Source organism: Mesoplodon mirus (assembly GCF_964341445.2).
Source record: "Mesoplodon mirus genome assembly, chromosome: 4".
Taxonomy (NCBI): Eukaryota; Metazoa; Chordata; class Mammalia; order Artiodactyla; family Ziphiidae; genus Mesoplodon; species Mesoplodon mirus.
Genome location: NC_138979.1, coordinates 138,722,587 through 138,739,932, shown reverse-complemented (window position 1 = coordinate 138,739,932; position 17,346 = coordinate 138,722,587). Strand labels below are relative to the sequence as shown.

Genomic DNA, 17,346 nt, shown 5'->3' with positions numbered 1-17,346 from the left:
GATGTACCATGTTCTTGGATTGGAAGAATCAACATTGTGAAAATGACTCTACTACCCAAAGCAATCTACAGATTCAATGCAATCCCTATCAAACTACCACTGGCATTTTTCACAGAACTAGAACAAAAAATTTCACAATTTGTATGGAAACACAAAAGACCCCGAATAGCCAAAGCAATCTTGAGAACGAAAAATGGAGCTGGAGGAATCAGGCTCCCTGACTTCAGACTATACTACAAAGCTACAGTAATCAAGACAGTATGGTACTGGCACAAAAACAGAAAGATAGATCAATGGAACAGGATAGAAAGCCCAGAGTTAAACGCACGGACATATGGTCACCTTATCTTTGATAAAGGAGGCAGGAATGTACAGTGGAGAAAGGACAGTCTCTTCAATAAGTGGTGCTGGGAAAACTGGATAGGGACATGTAAAAGTATGAGATTAGATCACTCCCTAACACCATACACAAAAATAAGCTCAAAATGGATTAAAGACCTAAATGTAAGGCCAGACACTATCAAACTCTTAGAGGAAAACATAGGCAGAACACTCTATGACATAAATCACAGCAAGATCCTTTTTGACCCACCTCCTAGAGAAATGGAAATAAAGACAAAAATAAACACATGGGACCTAATGAAACTTAAAAGCTTTTGCACAGCAAAGGAAACCATAAACAAGACCAAAAGACAACCCTCAGAATGGGAGAAAATATTTGCCAATGAAGCAACTGACAAAGGATTAATCTCCAAAATTTATAAGCAGCTCATGCAGCTCAATAACAAAAAAACAAACAGCCCAATCCAAAAATGGGCAGAAGACCTAAATAGACATTTCTCCACAGAAGATATACAGACTGCCAACAAACACATGAAAGGATGCTCAACATCTTTACTCATTAGAGAAATGCAAATCAAAACCACGATGAGATATCATCTCACACCAGTCAGAATGGCCATCATCAAAAAATCTAGAAACAATAAATGCTGGAGAGGGTGTGGAAAAAAGGGAACACTCTTGCACTGCTGGTGGGAATGTGAATTGGTACAGCCGCTATGGAGAACGGTATGGAGGTTCCTTAAAAAACTACAAATAGAACTACCATATGACCCAGCAATCCCACTACTAGGCATATACCCTGAGAAAACCATAATTCAAAAAGAGACATGTACCAAAATGTTCATAGCAGCCCTATTTACAATAGCCTGGAGATGGAAACAACCTAAGTGTCCATCATTGGATGAATGGATAAAGAAGATGTGGCACATATATACAATGGAATATTACTCAGCCATAAAAAGAAATGAAATTGAGCTATTTGTAATGAGGTGGATGGACCTAGAGTCTGTCATACAGAGTGAAGTAAGTCAGAAAGAGAAAGACAAATACCGTATGCTAACACATATATATGGAATTTAAGAAAGAAAAATGTCATGAAGAACATAGGGGTAAGACAGGAATAAAGACACAGACCTACTAGAGAATGGACTTGAGGATATGGGGAGGGGGAAGGGTAAGCTGTGACAAAGTGAAAGAGCGGCACGGACATATATACACTACCAAACGTAAGGTAGATAGCTAGTGGGAAGCAGCCGCATAGCACAGGGAGATCAGCTCGGTGCTTTGTGACCGCCTGGAGGGGTGGGATAGGGAGGGTGGCAGGGAGACGCAAAAGGGAGGGGATATGGAAACATATGTATATGTATAACTGATTAAATTTGTTATAAAGCAAAAAATAAAAAAAAAATCCTTTAAAAAAAAAAGATTGTTTTGGTTATCTGGAATGTTTTGTGTTTCCATATAAATTTCAGAATTATTTGTTCTAGTTCTGTGAAAAATGCCATTGGTATTTTGACAGGGATTGCATTGAATCTGTAGATTGCCACCGGTAGTATGGTCATTTTAATAATATTAATCTAATTCATGAACATGACATATCTTTCCCTTTATTCATGTTGTCTGCAGTTTCTTTCATCAGTGTCTTACAGTTTTCCTAGTACAAGTCTTTTACCACCTTGGTTAGATTTATTCCTGTGTATTTTATTCTTTTTGATGCAGTTGTAAATGGGATTGTTTTCTTAATTTCTCTTTCTGATAGTTAATTACCAGTGTATAGAGACACAATAGATTTCAAAACAATCTTGAAAAAGAAAAACAAAACTAAAGGTATCATGCTCCCTGATTTCAAACTATACTATAAAGCTACAATAATATATTAATTTTTATCTTGCAGTTTTACTGAATTCATTTATTAGTTTTAATAGTTTTTTGTGGCATCTTAAAGATTTTCTCTTTATATAATATAACGTCATCTACAGACACTGACAGTTTTACTTATTCCAGTTTGGATTCCTTTTATTTATTTTTCTTCCCTAATTGCTGTGGTTAGGACTTCCAAAACTATGTTGAATATAAGTGGTGAGAGTGGACATCCTTGTCTTGTTCTTGATTTTACAGGAAATGCTTGCAGCTTTCCACTGTTAAGTATGATGTTGACTGTAGATTTGTCATATATGGTTTTTATTGTGTTGAGGTATGTTCCCTTTATACCCACTTTGTTGAGAGTCTTTATCATAAATGAATGTTGAACTTTGTCAGAAGCTTTTTCTGCATCTCTCAAGATGATGATGATTTTTATTCTTCAGTTTGTTAATGTGGTGTATCACATTGATTGATTTGCAGCTTTTGAACCATCCTTACATCCCTGGGATAAATATCACATGATCATAATGTATAATCCTTTTAATGTATTGTTAAATTCAATTTGCTTATATTTTGTTGAGGATTTTTGCATCTATGTTCAGTGATATTGTTCTTTAATTTTCTTTTTTGTAGTGTCTTTGGTTTTGGTATCAGGGTGATGCTGACCTCGTAGAATCAGTTTGGAAGTATTCCTTCTTCCATTTTTTGGAGTAATTTGAGAGGGATAAGTGTTAACTCTTCTTTAAATGTTTGGTAGAATTACTTTTCAAGATGTCCTGGAATTTTGTTTGTTGGAAAAAAAATTTTTTTACTGATTTAATTTCATTACTGGTAATTGATCTGTTCATATTTTCTCTTTCTTCCTGATTCAGTCCTGAGAGTTTGTATGTTTCTAGGAATTTGCACATTTCTTCTGGGTTGTCCATTTTATTGGCATATAATTGTTTGTAATATTCTCTTATGATCCTTTGATATATGTTATGTCAGCTGTAAGTTCTCTTTCTGATTTTATTCAGGTCTTCTTTCTTTTTTTCTTGATGAGTCTGGCTAAAGATTTATCAATTTTCTTCATCTTTTCAAAGAACCAGCTCTTAGTTTTTTTTGCGATACGTGGGCCTCTCACTGTTGTGGCCTCTGCTGTTGCGGAGCACAAGCTCCAGACACGCAGGCTCAGTGGCCATGGCTCACGGGCCCAGCTGCTCCGCGGCATGTGGGCTCTTCCCAGACTGGGGCACGAACCCATGTCCCCTGCATCGGCAAGTGGACTCTCAACCACTGTGCCACCAGGGAAGCCCCAGCTCTTAGTTTCATTGATCTTTCCCATTTAAAAAAAATTTCTATTTCATTTGTTTCTGCTCTCATTTTTATTATTTTCTTCTACTGACTTTTGGTTTTGTTTGTTCTTCTTTTTCTAGTTCCTTTAGGTGTATGGTTAGATGTTTATTTGAGATTTTTCTTGTTTCCTGAGGTAGACTTGTATTTCTATAAACTCCTTTTAGAACTGCTTTTGCTGCATCCCATAGATTTTAGATGGTTGTGTTACCATTTTCATTTGTCTCCAGGTATTTTTTGATTTCCTCTTTGGTTTCTTCAGTGACCCATTCGTTGGTTAGTAGCATATTGTTTAGCCTCCATGTGTTTGTATTTTTTGCAGTTTTTTTTTCTTGTAGTTGATTTCTAGCCTCATATCATTGTGGTTGGAAAAGATGCTTGCTATGATTACATTCTTCTTAAGTTTATTGAAATTTGTTTTATGGTCTTGATCTGTTGTGGAGAGTTTTTTTCCCTATCCCTTAAATGTGGGTAATATTCTAGGATTCTGCTCTTGAATCTCTTTTCTTCTAACTCTACATACTCTTCTTAGGTTATGTCATCTACTGACCTGGATTCAATAATATTGATGATGCCCAATCTGTCTCCAATCCGTGTTAGCTCTTAAGCTTCAGGAGCTATTAAGTGGCTTACCAGATATCACCATATCTCCAGTTAGTTTTCCATAGGAACCTAAATTTTAAATATGTTCAAACCTGAGCTCCTTATCTATGTTCCTTCACTGTCCTTCCCCTCCACCCATAAAATGTGTCCATCTTCCTGTGTCTGTCATCTTAGTGAATGGAATCACAGTGTGTATTCACTTGCACAGTCTAGAAACTAGGGGTTATCCTAGACTTGCTATTCCTTTGCATTCATATTAGTTTGCTAATTCCTAATGGAGACAAGCTGGACTAGAGCATAGCAGAGAAGATAGAGGAAAGTTAATGGATTTACTTTATATTTTTAAGCCATCACTATTTGCTGAGATATCAGATGTGAAGAATGTGAAGGAAAGAAATGAAGAATGACCTTGCGTTTTGTACTTGAGCAACTGGCTGGCTGCAGTAAATTTTATTTAGATTGGGAAGATGTGAAGATGAATGGGTTTGTGGAGCAGAGAAAACTGAGTGTTATGTGTTAGGCATGTTAGGGTTGACATGCCTGTCAGGTTTCCATGGATTTAGGAGTCTGGAGCTGGGTGAGGAGAGATTTATCCTGGAGATGGTTGTTAAAGCCATAGGACAATGATAGGTAAAGAAAAGGTGAAATTCTGTGTTATGATAGGTAACAGAAGAGTGAGTAAACAAAAGCTTAGGCATTATTGAAGGCTTTAAGAAAGAGGTATAAAATATTCTTTTTGAAGAGTAGAAAATCAAACCTAATGGAGAAGTTGTAGTTTGTAGTTTGAGGTTTGTGTTATGATTTGAAAATAACACCAGTTAGTCTGATTTTTTACATTTTTTACCCAGTATCATTTAGCTATTCAATATCAGTATGGAATTAGTGGATAATCAAGTTTAATCAGATTAGGATTTTGCTAGGCTAGTATGACAGAGGATAAGAGGAGAAGGAAGTTAAGGTTGTTTGTAAGGGAGTGATTATAAATAGAGTGGTGCACCATGGAACCCTGACAGTTAAGGGCAGATCTGAGGAATTGAGAGATGTAATTGGTAGTCATATGGGAATGCACTGGATTGATGAGGTGGAAAGATCACTGGAATGGATCACTTACGAGAGTAAGTGAGCTGAAAGGGTAGGAAGTCATGATCAGGAATTACGATGTTTGAAGTCAAGATTCAGATGGGAGGCTAAGGATTGAAAAGTCAGAGAGTAGATCTGGATGTTGAAGTCTCTAAGAATGGTACCAAGAAAAGGGGTGGAGAGGAAGACTGTGAGCCAGGAACCATAAAGTCCTGAGTGAGCAAGAAGAGGTGACCAAGAAGGTAGTAGATGATGGCTACAATAGGGTAGAGTGGGTGATACAGCCTTTCCTGAGCTTCAAAGGAATGTTGTCTCTCACCATCGTCTCTTTACACTCTTATGTTTCCCTTAATACAAGATAATTCTACTACTTTGAAATGACCATGTTTTCTCCTGTCTTTACACCTTTGCCTGGAATTCTGTTATAATCCCTTACCCCACCCCACTCTTCCCAAGAAAGCCTCTCATAATATCCATGTTTAGATTTACTTTTTCCTGGAAGCTTTCACCAACCAGCTTTGACTTGGCTCAGAACCCTCCTGTGTTGTCTTGTATCACCTTTGAGAGATTTGTCACACTTTGTTGTATTTACTATTCACTTCTCTGTCTCACCAACTGATAAAAAGCTTCCTAAAGACAGCACTGTTTTGTTTCATTATATCCCCAGTATCAATATCAGTGCCTGGCACATATTTGTTAAATAATAATATTTGGTATTCAGTGTTCAGTAATATTTGTTGATTGAATGAACCTGTCAAAAACAATGTTCTATAAAGAATCAGCTATAGAGGTTTTACAACCTATGACATAATTGACTGCTTACTTCTTTTTGGGCAAACCAGCAACTTGGCTTTCTTCAAACTTTACAGATGCTGTGTTACTACTTTTGTATCGTAGTTCATATTCTTAAGTCTGGGATACATAATTTTGACTCTGAGAAGTAGTCACTAGCCACAAGAGATAGCTTGTTAAATATTGAGATATCTGGATTCTCTATTGTTGTATTAAAGAATATTTTTGGAGGAAGGGTGTATATTTGAAATTGATGCCCCCAGTTGGCTTCATGGAAAAGTTTTGTGACCCTAAGAAATGCTGGAAGGAAGTTACCTGGGATAGGATGAGGGGCCTAATGTGAAGAACAGTGAAGTGGAATACAAGAGCTGATCTCATTTATCTTCATGGTGACCATCTTGGTTGCTGTAACTTTTAGATGACTGTCAATACTTGCCAGTTACATTTTTTACCCCTGTTAAAAGAAATTATCTTCCAGCTTCCTCACTACTGAGAGGTACTGTGCCTTAAATCATATCTTTCTATTCTTTGTTGATAACTCAAGACATTTCCTTTAATTATTTTTTAGTCACATTAAAAATTTTACAGCATGTTGGAAAGTTCATGGCTTATAAAACTGGCAGCTGCATGATATTGTTGAAATAGAAATGGATAAGTTAAGAAGATAAACATCTTTAATTTTTTTTTCTTGGTGCAAGTGGAAATTTAACTTTTTACTATGAATTAAAAATCCAGACAGGAGAGTTTGAGTAAAAATACGTCTCCAGCACTAAATTGACTTGGAAATATTAAGAGATAAAGGAAACACCTTGGCAATGAGAATAGAAACTTAATTTAAGTGGAAAGGCTCTTTTATGGATTTTATAGTGACATTGATCCCATTAATTATTAGTTTATCTTTTTCTACCTAATAATTTTAATTCCTGATTAATAAGGAATTAAATAAGAGATAAACTATAGTAAAATATTTTATTGGACTTCTAGGTGTTCAGTATACCCTTAAGTCTAAATATTAGTGTATAGCAATAACCTACTAAAATAAATAGGAATCAGAAATATATTTAGATCTTTTTGTAGAGGTGCTGTGGTATTTCTGTTAGTTCCTTTTATAAACACAGTGCAGGATCTTTAAATTCTTGTGTGTTAAAGTTAAAAACAAAAATACTTGAGAATATCACACTTAATTTGTTGAAAGGAAATGTTGGGTTTCAAAAACTAGTATTGCGTATGACTCCACTGGATTATAGTATGAAATTGTATAGTTAAATTTCTGAAAGATCTCTTTAGTAAATTGAATCTGTAAAGTCTCTGTTTAGATTTTTTTTCTGAAAGCCTCTTTGCCTTTCATTATAAAAGAGCCTGGTACTGCTTTCTGTTTTAAAAATCCAGCTGGAAAATTACAGAGTATGAACATTTGCCCATCGGTTCTTCATTTGGAGAGAACAGAACTAATGTCTTCAAAATGGAGACTGACACTTAAGTGTTTACCCTGTCAGTGGGAGTTATAGCTTATATTCTTTTATTTTAATTTCTGTAACGACATATAGTATATTTTGGCTTATGCATGGTGTAGCTGAATTTTAAAATACCATATTTATTTTATGTGGTTCTGTGATTGTTCAAATCTTCCAGTGATCTGTTCCTTCCCGAGTCCCTCAGAATCTCTAAAAAAAGGTGTCCTTGGTTCTTGTGTCATTTTGGTTCTGTTAAATTGAAATTCAACATATTTGTGTTGATTCTAATCATAAAAATTGACTCAATATGTCTGAAAGTATCAACATACATAAAATTTAATTTTATGTGTATTCTTTTAAAAATAATTAATAGATTTAATTTTAGTTTAGTTTTATATTTACAGATTAGTTGAGCAGATACATAGAATTACATTCATCCATACCTCACCCACCCACCTATGCAGTTTCCCCTTTTATTAACATCTTGCATTAAGTTTGGTATATTTATCACAATTATTGAACCAGTATTGATATATTATTATAGTTCATAGTTTACGTGAAGGTTCACTCTTTGTGTCGTACAGTTTTATGGATTTTGACAGATACCTAATGACGTGTATCCATTACAGTTTCATACAAGAATAGTTTCACCATCCTAAAAATTCCCTGTATTTCACCTGTTCATCACTCTTCACCCAGATCCCTGGCAACCATTGTTGTTTTCACTCTTTCTATGGTTTTGCCTTTCCCAGAATGTCATATAGTTGGACTCATATAGTATGTAGCTTTTTCAGACCGGTTTCTTTCACTCAGCAGTATGCATTTACGGTTCTTCCACATCTTTTCATGGCTTGATGGCTCATTTCTTTTTATTACTGAATAATACTCCACTGTATGGATATAAAATGCTGAAAGATCTTAGGAATGGGGAAAAGACCTGAGGCGATTCTTTTGTCACAGGCAAGGAAGAGAAGAGGGTAGGAATGGTGTGAGGCTTCTGGCTGACCTTTTCCCATTTCTCTAAATGCGTTTGCAGTTGGGGGAAGGGTAACCATGGATGGGGGGGGGGTTAAGATGTTTCTTTTCTCTTCCTGAGACTCCTCCTTACCCTATTTACCACAATAGATGAGGAAAATATGAACTTCTCATCACAAAATATTTGAGACTGCTGCTGTAGAAAAAATCCTTTTTTCTTCTCCCTTTCTGTTTGTGACTTTCCCTCTGCATCCCTCTCCCCCATTCTATTATTTTTCTCACCCTCTATATGTCATTTCTAAAAATATCCCTTCTGAGGCTCTCTTCCCTACATTCTTTGTCATTCTTTTCTGTTTTATCATATGCTCCTTATTTATGCCAAGTGTGAAAATTCATATTCAAATCTAATATACTAAAATGAAAAATGTAGATTATTAAATAGCATTTCCACATAGAGTGTGCCACACTGGGTGTAATGAAAACAAGCACTCATATTAGCGTTGACAGTATTATGGCACAGTGCTTTTAGACTGTTTTGGCAGTATGTGTTGATGGCCTTAAATGTTCATATTTATACCCGTGACCTAGTAATTGCATACCTTAGAATCCATTTGAAAGAAAGTCTTAAATAATGAAAAGACTATGTATAACATCCTTAATATCTAACAGTAAGGGAGAATGATTATATGAACTATTATATAGACATTTAAAATTATGTAGAGCACTGAGAAAGCACATAATTAAAAAAAAATAAAATAAAAATCTGCACCTATAATAGAACTTGGCAGATGTAGATTTAACATCTAAGGTTGGTGAGAGTATGAATCCCCATAATTTTTTTCAGAGCAATATGGCAATATGTCCATTTTAAATCCACACTTTTTAACTTAACAATTATGTTTATAGGTTGCCTTACTGATAAACTTTGATATGTGCTAAAATATTTGCAGTGATAATCATTGAAGCATTAATTATACTAAGTCTATCCATGATATTTTCTTAAGTGGTAAGTAGTTTCTAGGAATTTATTTGAAGGAAATAAGGCTGTGGATAGATATAAAGCTATGATATATATATATATTCCTCTATAATTCCAAAATTATATTAAAATCCTAAGTGTCCATTAATAGCAGATAAGTTAAATAAATTATATATACCATCAGTGGAAAATTAGGCAGCATTGCACATCATGTTGTCGAAGACTGTGATGGCACATCTTCTATAACACGTACACACTTGAGCACACATACGCAGGGCAAAAAAGGAAATACATACACTAAGCGTTAACTTTTTTCCTCTGGGTAGTAAGATACACGTGATTTGGTATTTTATTTTCCTTTAATGACCTAGGACTATATTTATAAAATATATAAAAACCATGAGTATTTTTTTTAATTAAGAAAAGTAAGTATAAGAAAAGACTTGGAGGAAGGACACCAAAATTTTAAACAGTCGTTGTTTTTTAGTGGTGGGATTAAAGAGAATTTTGTGTGTGTGTGTGTATTTTTTCTATATTTTCTTTATTGGGAAAATGAATATACTCATTTCACTGGAAATAAAGATTTTGTTTTTCAGTTTTGTTAAAAGCCTGATTGATAAGCAACTAATTAACATAGTACCAAGTAACTTTTTATGTAGTTGATAGACTTCTTTAAAGTTTTACTTTCATTTTTATTTTAGGCCAGAAATATACATACGGGAGAGCTGGCTGCAGTAAAAATTATCAAATTGGAGCCTGGTATGTATTAAAACTCTCAAGACAATTTTTGAACACTTTTCTTGTGCAGTTCATAAATATATCACTTAAAAGCATTTTCCATATTTCTTTCCTTGTTTCCCTTCTTCCAAAAGAGTCTTATGTTGTCATAAAAAGGGTATCTCCTGTATGGTTACATTAAATTCCACTGGAGGTTGTTGGTTAAAGATGAATTTGATGCAGTAGTTCTGTTGCTAAAGTCTGAAATATGCACATTCAAAAATTGAAAGACACATTGACAAACAAAAAGTATGTTAAAGTAATGTTAAATTAATTTTCTTTTAAGATGATAGTGAAATATTTGGACTTCAATTTTAGCTTTTATGAGAATTTGATTAGTAAAGTATTCATTGATTTGGGGGAATATTTGGTGAAATTCAGGATAATTATATTTTATATGTCAGCCATTCCCTGGCTGGTTGATAGGTTTAATAATTCTGGTCTTAGCCTAATGCTTATTTTTTTACAATTCTGTCTGTCCGAAGACTGTTTATTTTAAAACATACTGAGTAACTTGCTTTGAAAATAAAACAACTGTGTAAAACCTGAAACTATTTACTTATTTTGATATCCTAAAAGTTTCTAATGAGAGCAGTAGTAACTTTCTTTTTTCTCCAATTTCTTTTTTTTTCCTCTTTCTTTCCCCTTTCTTTCTTTTCTTTTTACTGTGGTAATGTACACATAACATAAAATTTGCCATCCAAACAATTTTAAAGTGTACAGTTCAGTGGTCTAAAATACATTCATAATGCTGTGCTACCATCACCACCATCCATGCCAGAATTCTTCCATTTTTATTTTTTTGGAGGACCACCATACTGTTTTCCACAGTGACTATACAATTTATATTCCCATCCATACTACACAAGTCTTCCAGTTTCTCCACATCCTTTACAACACTTGTTATTTTTCTGCTTTATTTGTTATAGCAGCTACCCTAATGGATGTGAGGGGGTAGCTCATTGTAGGGTTTTTTTTTGCATTTCCCTAATGATTAGTGATGTTGAGCATCATTTCATGTGCATATTGCCCATTTGTATATCTGCTTTGCAGAAATATCTATTCAGATCCTTTGCCCATTTTTTTTTCACATCTTTATTGGAGTATAAATGCTTTACAATGTTGTGTTAGTTTCTGCTGTACCACAAAGTGAATCAGCTGTATGTATACATATATTCCCATATCCCCTCACTCTTGAGCCTTCCTCCCACTCGCCATATCCCATCCCTCTAGGTCGTCACAAAGCACCGAGCTGATCTCCCTGTGCTATGCAGCAGCTTCTTGCTAGCCATCCATTTTACATTTGGTAGTGTATATATGTCAGTGCTACTCTCTCACTTCATCCCAGCTTCCCTTTCCCCCCCGTGCCCTCAAGTCTGTTCTCTACATCTGCATCTTTATTCCTGCCCTGCCACTAGGTTCATCAGTACCGCTTTTTTCAATTCCATATATATACGTTAGCATACAGTATTTGTTTTTCTCTTTCTGACTTACTTCACTCTGTATGACAGATTCTAGGTCCATCCACCTCACTACAAATAACTCAACTTGGTTCGTTTTTATGGCTGAGTAATATTCCACTTTATATATGAGTCACATCTTTATCCAGTCATCTATTGATGGACATTTAGATTGCTTCCATATCCTGGCTATTGTAAATAGTACTGAAATGAACATTGTGGTACATGTATCTTTTTGAATTATGGTTTTCTTAGGGTATATGCCCAGTAGTGGGATTGCTGGGTCATATGGTAGATCTATTTTTACTTTTTTAAAGAACCTCCATACTGTTCTCCATAGTGGCTCTATGAATTTACATTCCCACCAACAGAGCAAGAGGGTTCCCTTTTCTCCACACCCTCTCCAGCATTTATTGTTTGTACATTTTTTGATGATGGCCATTCTGACTGGTGTGAGGTGATACCTCGTTGTAGTTTTGATTTGCATTTCTCTAAGGATTAGTGATGTTGAGCATCCTTTCATGTGTTTGTTGGCAATCTGTATATCTTCTTTGGAAAAATGTCTATTTAGGTCTTCTGCCCATTTTTGGACTGTGTTGTTTGTTTTTGTGACATTGAGCTGCATGAGCTGCTTGTATATTTTGGAGGTAAATCTTTTGTTACTTGCTTCATTTGCAAATATTTTCTCTCATTCTGAGGGTTGTCTTTTCATCTTGTTTATGGTTTCCTTTGCTGTGCAAAAGCTTTTAAGTGTCATTAGGTCCCATTTGTTTACTTACTCTAGGAGGTGGATCAAAAAGGATCTTGCTGTGATTTATGTCATAGAGTGTTCTGCCTATGTTTTCCTCTAAGAGTTTGATAGTGTCTGGCCTTACATTTAGGTCTTTAATCCATTTTGAGTTTCTTTTTGTGTATGGTGTTAGGAAGTATTCTGATTTCCTTCTTTTACATGTAGTTGTCCAGTTTTCCCTGCACCACTTATTAAAGAGGCTGTGTTTTCTCCATTGTACATTCTTGCCACCTTTGTCAAAGATAAGGTGACCATATGTGTGTGGCTTTATCTCTGGGCTTTCTATCTTGTTCCATTGATCTATATTTGTGTTTTTGTGCCAGTACCATACTGTCTTGATTACTGTAGCTTTGTAGTGTAGTCTGAAGTCTGGGAGCCTGATTCGTCCAGCTCTGTTTTTCTTTTTCAAGTTTGCTTTGGCTATTCAGGGTCTTTTTGTGTTTCCATACAAATTGTAAAATTTCTTGTTCTAGTTCTGTGGAAAATGCCATTGGTAATTTGATAGGGATTGCATTGAACCTGTAGATTGCCTTGGGTAGTATAGTTCTTTTCCCAATATTGATTCTTCCAGTCCAGGGGCATCATGATATGTCTCTCCATCTGTATATTTTATCTTTGATTTCTTTCATCAGTGTTTTATAGTTTTATGAGTACAGGTCTTTTGTCTCCTTAGGTAGGTTTATTCCTAGGTATTTTATTCTTTTTGTTGTGATGGTAATGGGATTGTTTCCTTAATTTCTCTTTCTGATCTTTCATTGTTAGTGTATAGGAATGCAAGAGATTTCTGTGCAGTAATTTTGTAACCTGCAACCTTACCAAATTCATTGATTAGTTCTAGTAGTTTTCTGGTGGCATCTTTAAGATTTTCTATGTATAGCATCATGTCATCGGCAGACAGTGACAGTTTTACTTCTTCTTTTCCAGTTCGTATTCCTTTTATTTCTTTTTCTTGTCTAATTGCTGTGGCTATGACTTCCAATACTGTGTTGAATAATAGTGGTGAGAGTGGACATCCTTGTCCTGTTCCTGATCTTAGAGGAAATGCTTTCAGTTTTTCACCATGAGAAGGATGTTTGTCGTATATGGTTTTTATTATGTTGAGGTAGGTTGCCTCTTTGCCCACTTTCTGGAGAGTTTTTATCATAAATGGGTGTTGAATTTTGTCAAAAGCTTTTTCTGCATCTATTGAGATGATCATATGGTTTTTATCCTTTAGTTTGTTAATATGGTGTATCATATTGATTGATTTGAGAATACTGAAATATCCTTGCTTTCCTGGGATAAACCCCATTTGATTATGGTGTATGATCCTTTTAATGTGTTGTTGGATTCTGTTTGCTAGTATTTTTGTTGAGGATTTTTGCATCTAAGTTCATCAGTGATATTGGTCTATACTTTTCTTTTTTTGTGATATCTTTGTCTGGTTTTGGTATCAGGGTGATGGTTGCCTCGTAGAATGAGTTTGGGAGTGTTCCTCCCTCTGCAGATTTTTGGAAGAGTTTGAGAAGGATAGCTGTTAGCTCTTCTCTAAACATTTGGTAGAATTACCCCTTGAAGCCATCTGGTCCTGGACTTTTGTTTGTTGAAAGATTTTTAATTGCAGTTTCAATTTCATTACCTGTGATTGGTCTGGTTATATTTTCTAATTCTTCCTGGTTCAGTCTTGGAAGGTTGTACTTTTCCAATAATTTGTCCATTTCTTTCAGGTTGTCCATTTTTTTGGCATATAGTTGCTTCTAGTAGTCTCTTATGATCTTTTGTACTTCTGCAGTGTCAGTTGTAATCTCTCCTTTTTCATTTCTAATTCTATTGATTTGAGTCTTCCTTTTTTTCTTGATGAGTCTGGCTAATGGTTTATCAATTTTGTTTATCTTCTCAAAGAACCAGCCTTTAGTTTTATTGATGTTTGCTATTGTTTTCTTTGTTTCTATTTCATTTATTTCTGCTCTCATCTTTATGATTTCTTTCTTTCTACTCATTTTGGATTTTCTTTGTTCTTCTTTTTCTAGTTGCTTTAAATGTAAGGTTAGATTGTTTATTTGAGATTTTTCTTGTTTCTTGACGTGAGCTTGAATTGCTATGAACTTCCCTCTTAGAACTGCTTTTGCTGCATCCCATAGGTTTTGCATTGTCATGTTTTCATTGTCATTTGTTTCTAGGTATTTTTTGATTTCCTCTTTGACTTCTTTAGTGATCCCTTGCTTATTTAGCAGCACACTGTTTAGCGTCCATATATTTGTGTTTTTTACTGTTTTTTTCCTGTAATTGATTTCTAATCTCATAGCATTGTGGTCGGAAAAGATGCTTGATACAATTTCAGTTTTCTTAAATTTTCCAAGGTTTGATTTGTGACCCAAAATGTGATCTGTTCTGGAGAACCTTCCATGTGCACTTGAAAGAAAGTGTATTCTTCTGCTTTTGGGTAGAACATCCTAAAAATATCAATTAAGTCTCTCTGGTCTCTTGTGCCATTTAAAGCTTGTGTTTCCATATTTATTTTCTGTCTGGATGATCTGTCCATTGGTGTAAGTTTGGTGTTAAAGTCCCCCACTATTATTGTGTTAACATTGATTTCTCCTTTTTATGGCTGTTAGCATTTGCCCTATGTATTGAGGTGCTCCTATGTTGGGTACATAAATATTTATAATTGTTATGTTTTCTTCTTGGATTGATCCCTTGATCATTATGTAGAAAGATGGTTTGCAAATATTTTCTCTCATTCTGTGGGTTGCCTTTTTACTGTGTTGATAGACGTGTCTCTAGGTGCACAAAATGTATAAATTTTCTAGAAGTCCAGTTTGCCTGTTTTTCTTTTGTTGCCTGTGCCTTGATCAGTATGTGCCTTTGGTGTCATACCCAAGAAATCATTGCCAAATCTGATAACGTGAAGTTTTTGCCCGTGTTTTCTTCGAAGAGCTTTATAGTCTTAGGTCTTTGATCCATTTTGAGTTAATTTTTTGTATACAGTGTTAGGTCAGGGTCCAATGTCATTCTTTTGCTTATGGATAGCCATTTTTTCCTAGTATCATTTATTGAAAACACTGTCGTTTCTCCGTTGAATGGTCTTTTGTTTGTTTGTTAATTCTTGTTGGCTGCGTTGGGTCTTTGTTGCTATGTACAGGCTTTCTCTAGTTTCAGCAAGGTGCAGCTACTCTTCATTGCAGTGTGCAGGCTTTTCATTATGGTGGCTTCTCTTGTTGTGGAGCACAGGCTGTAGGGCGCACAGGCCTCAGTAGTCTTGGCATGCGGGCTCTAGAGTGCAGGCTTAGTAGTTGTGACACATGGGCTTAGTTCCTCCGCGGCATATCGATCTTCCCAGACCAGGGATTGAACCTATGTTCCCTGAACTGGCAGGAGGATTCTTAACCACTGTGCCACCAGGGAAGTCCCCTGTTGAATGGTCTTATTAGCACTCTTGTCAAAAATCATTTGAACCGTATATGCGAAGGTTTATTTTGGGGCTTCCTATTCCATTGGTCTGTATGTCTGTAGAGTACCTGTATCACACTATTTTGATTTTAGTAGCTTTGTAGTAAGTTTTGAAATCAGGAAGTATGTGTCATTAGTTCTGTACTTCTTTTTCAATATTGTTTTGGCTCTTCAATATCCCCTGAGATTCCATATACATTTTAGGATGGGTTTTTCTATTTCTGCAAAAAATGTCATTGGAGTGAGGTGTAGTAATTTTTGACCAGGTGAGTGAATATTTGATCTGTTCATTTGCTGCTTCATAAAGTTAGACATGTAGAGTAATTATGTCACCATAATTATGCCAGTTTCTTAATTTGCGTAGTTAAAATGGTTTTACATTTCAAATACAATATTTTGATCATTATGTGTATGATTCATTAGGGAGATATTACTGAGGTAGCATATACTGCAACACTTTAAAAATAAGCTTTCAGATATGGCACAGTATCTTTTTTTTCCTGGATAATAGAAATCATTATAATAATACCCTTTTAGAGTCTTCTAGTTAAGTTCCACCTAGTAAGTGTAGGATGGTCTCCAAAATGTCATTAACGCACATAGAAGAGACTATAATATAACAGAACTATGCAAGCATTTGCCTCTTCTCTTGAGTTACTTGAACAAATAAATATTCAAGTTATGTTCAAGGAACAGTTATAGTCCAGATAATGAATGGGCTGTTTTTGCAGAGGAAACAAAGAGAAAAACAAATACCATATGCTAACACATATATATGGAATCTAAAAAAAAAAATGGTTCTGATGAACCTAGGGGCAGGACAGGAATAAAGACAGACGTAGAGAATGGACTTGAGGACATGGGGAGGGGGAAGGGTAAGCTGGGATGAAGTGAGAGAGTAACATTGACATATATACACTACCAAATGTAAAATAGATAACTAGTGAGAAGCAGCTGCATAGCACAGGGAGATCAGCTCGGTGCTTTGCGACCACCTAGAGGAGTGGGATAAGGAGGGTGGGTGGGAGATGTAAGAGGGAGGGGATATACGTATGCATATAGCTTATTCACTTTGTTATACAGCAGAAACTAACACAACATTGTAAAGCAGTTATACTCCAATAAAGATGTTTAAAAAAGAAAAAGATGTTTATCCCTTATCTGCCTTCAGCAAGTACACTGGGCTTATCATAGCACAGTTTCACTTATTCTACTTAAGGGCATGGCCTACTTTTGATTATGATTCATGTAATGAATTAATGAATATATTTTTAAAATCCTATAATTCTGACTTCTCAAGAAACTATAAAAAAGAAAGTGTGCCATTATATGATGTTATTATTTAACAGATAAGGATTAATTGTCGGGACTGTAAATTAAGACTCTTTGAAAGGTTGGAATTTCTCACTGCTTGGCTTTTTAAAGTTGCTGCCTTTATGTTAAGAGTTCACTCATATACGAAGGTTGACT

At 35.2% G+C, this 17,346-nt stretch overlaps 1 protein-coding gene across 3 annotated transcripts in view; it reads left to right on the top strand.

Moving 5' to 3' along the window:
- Positions 1–17,346, top strand: part of MAP4K5 (mitogen-activated protein kinase kinase kinase kinase 5) — a 151,134-nt gene that overhangs the window by 20,190 nt on the left and 113,598 nt on the right. For all 3 annotated transcript variants that reach the window (XM_082617619.1, XM_082617620.1, XM_082617618.1), the window contains exon 3: positions 10,122–10,179. In XM_082617619.1, the coding sequence (XP_082473745.1) occupies positions 10,122–10,179 (58 nt within the window). The remainder of the gene's footprint in view (positions 1–10,121; positions 10,180–17,346) is intronic.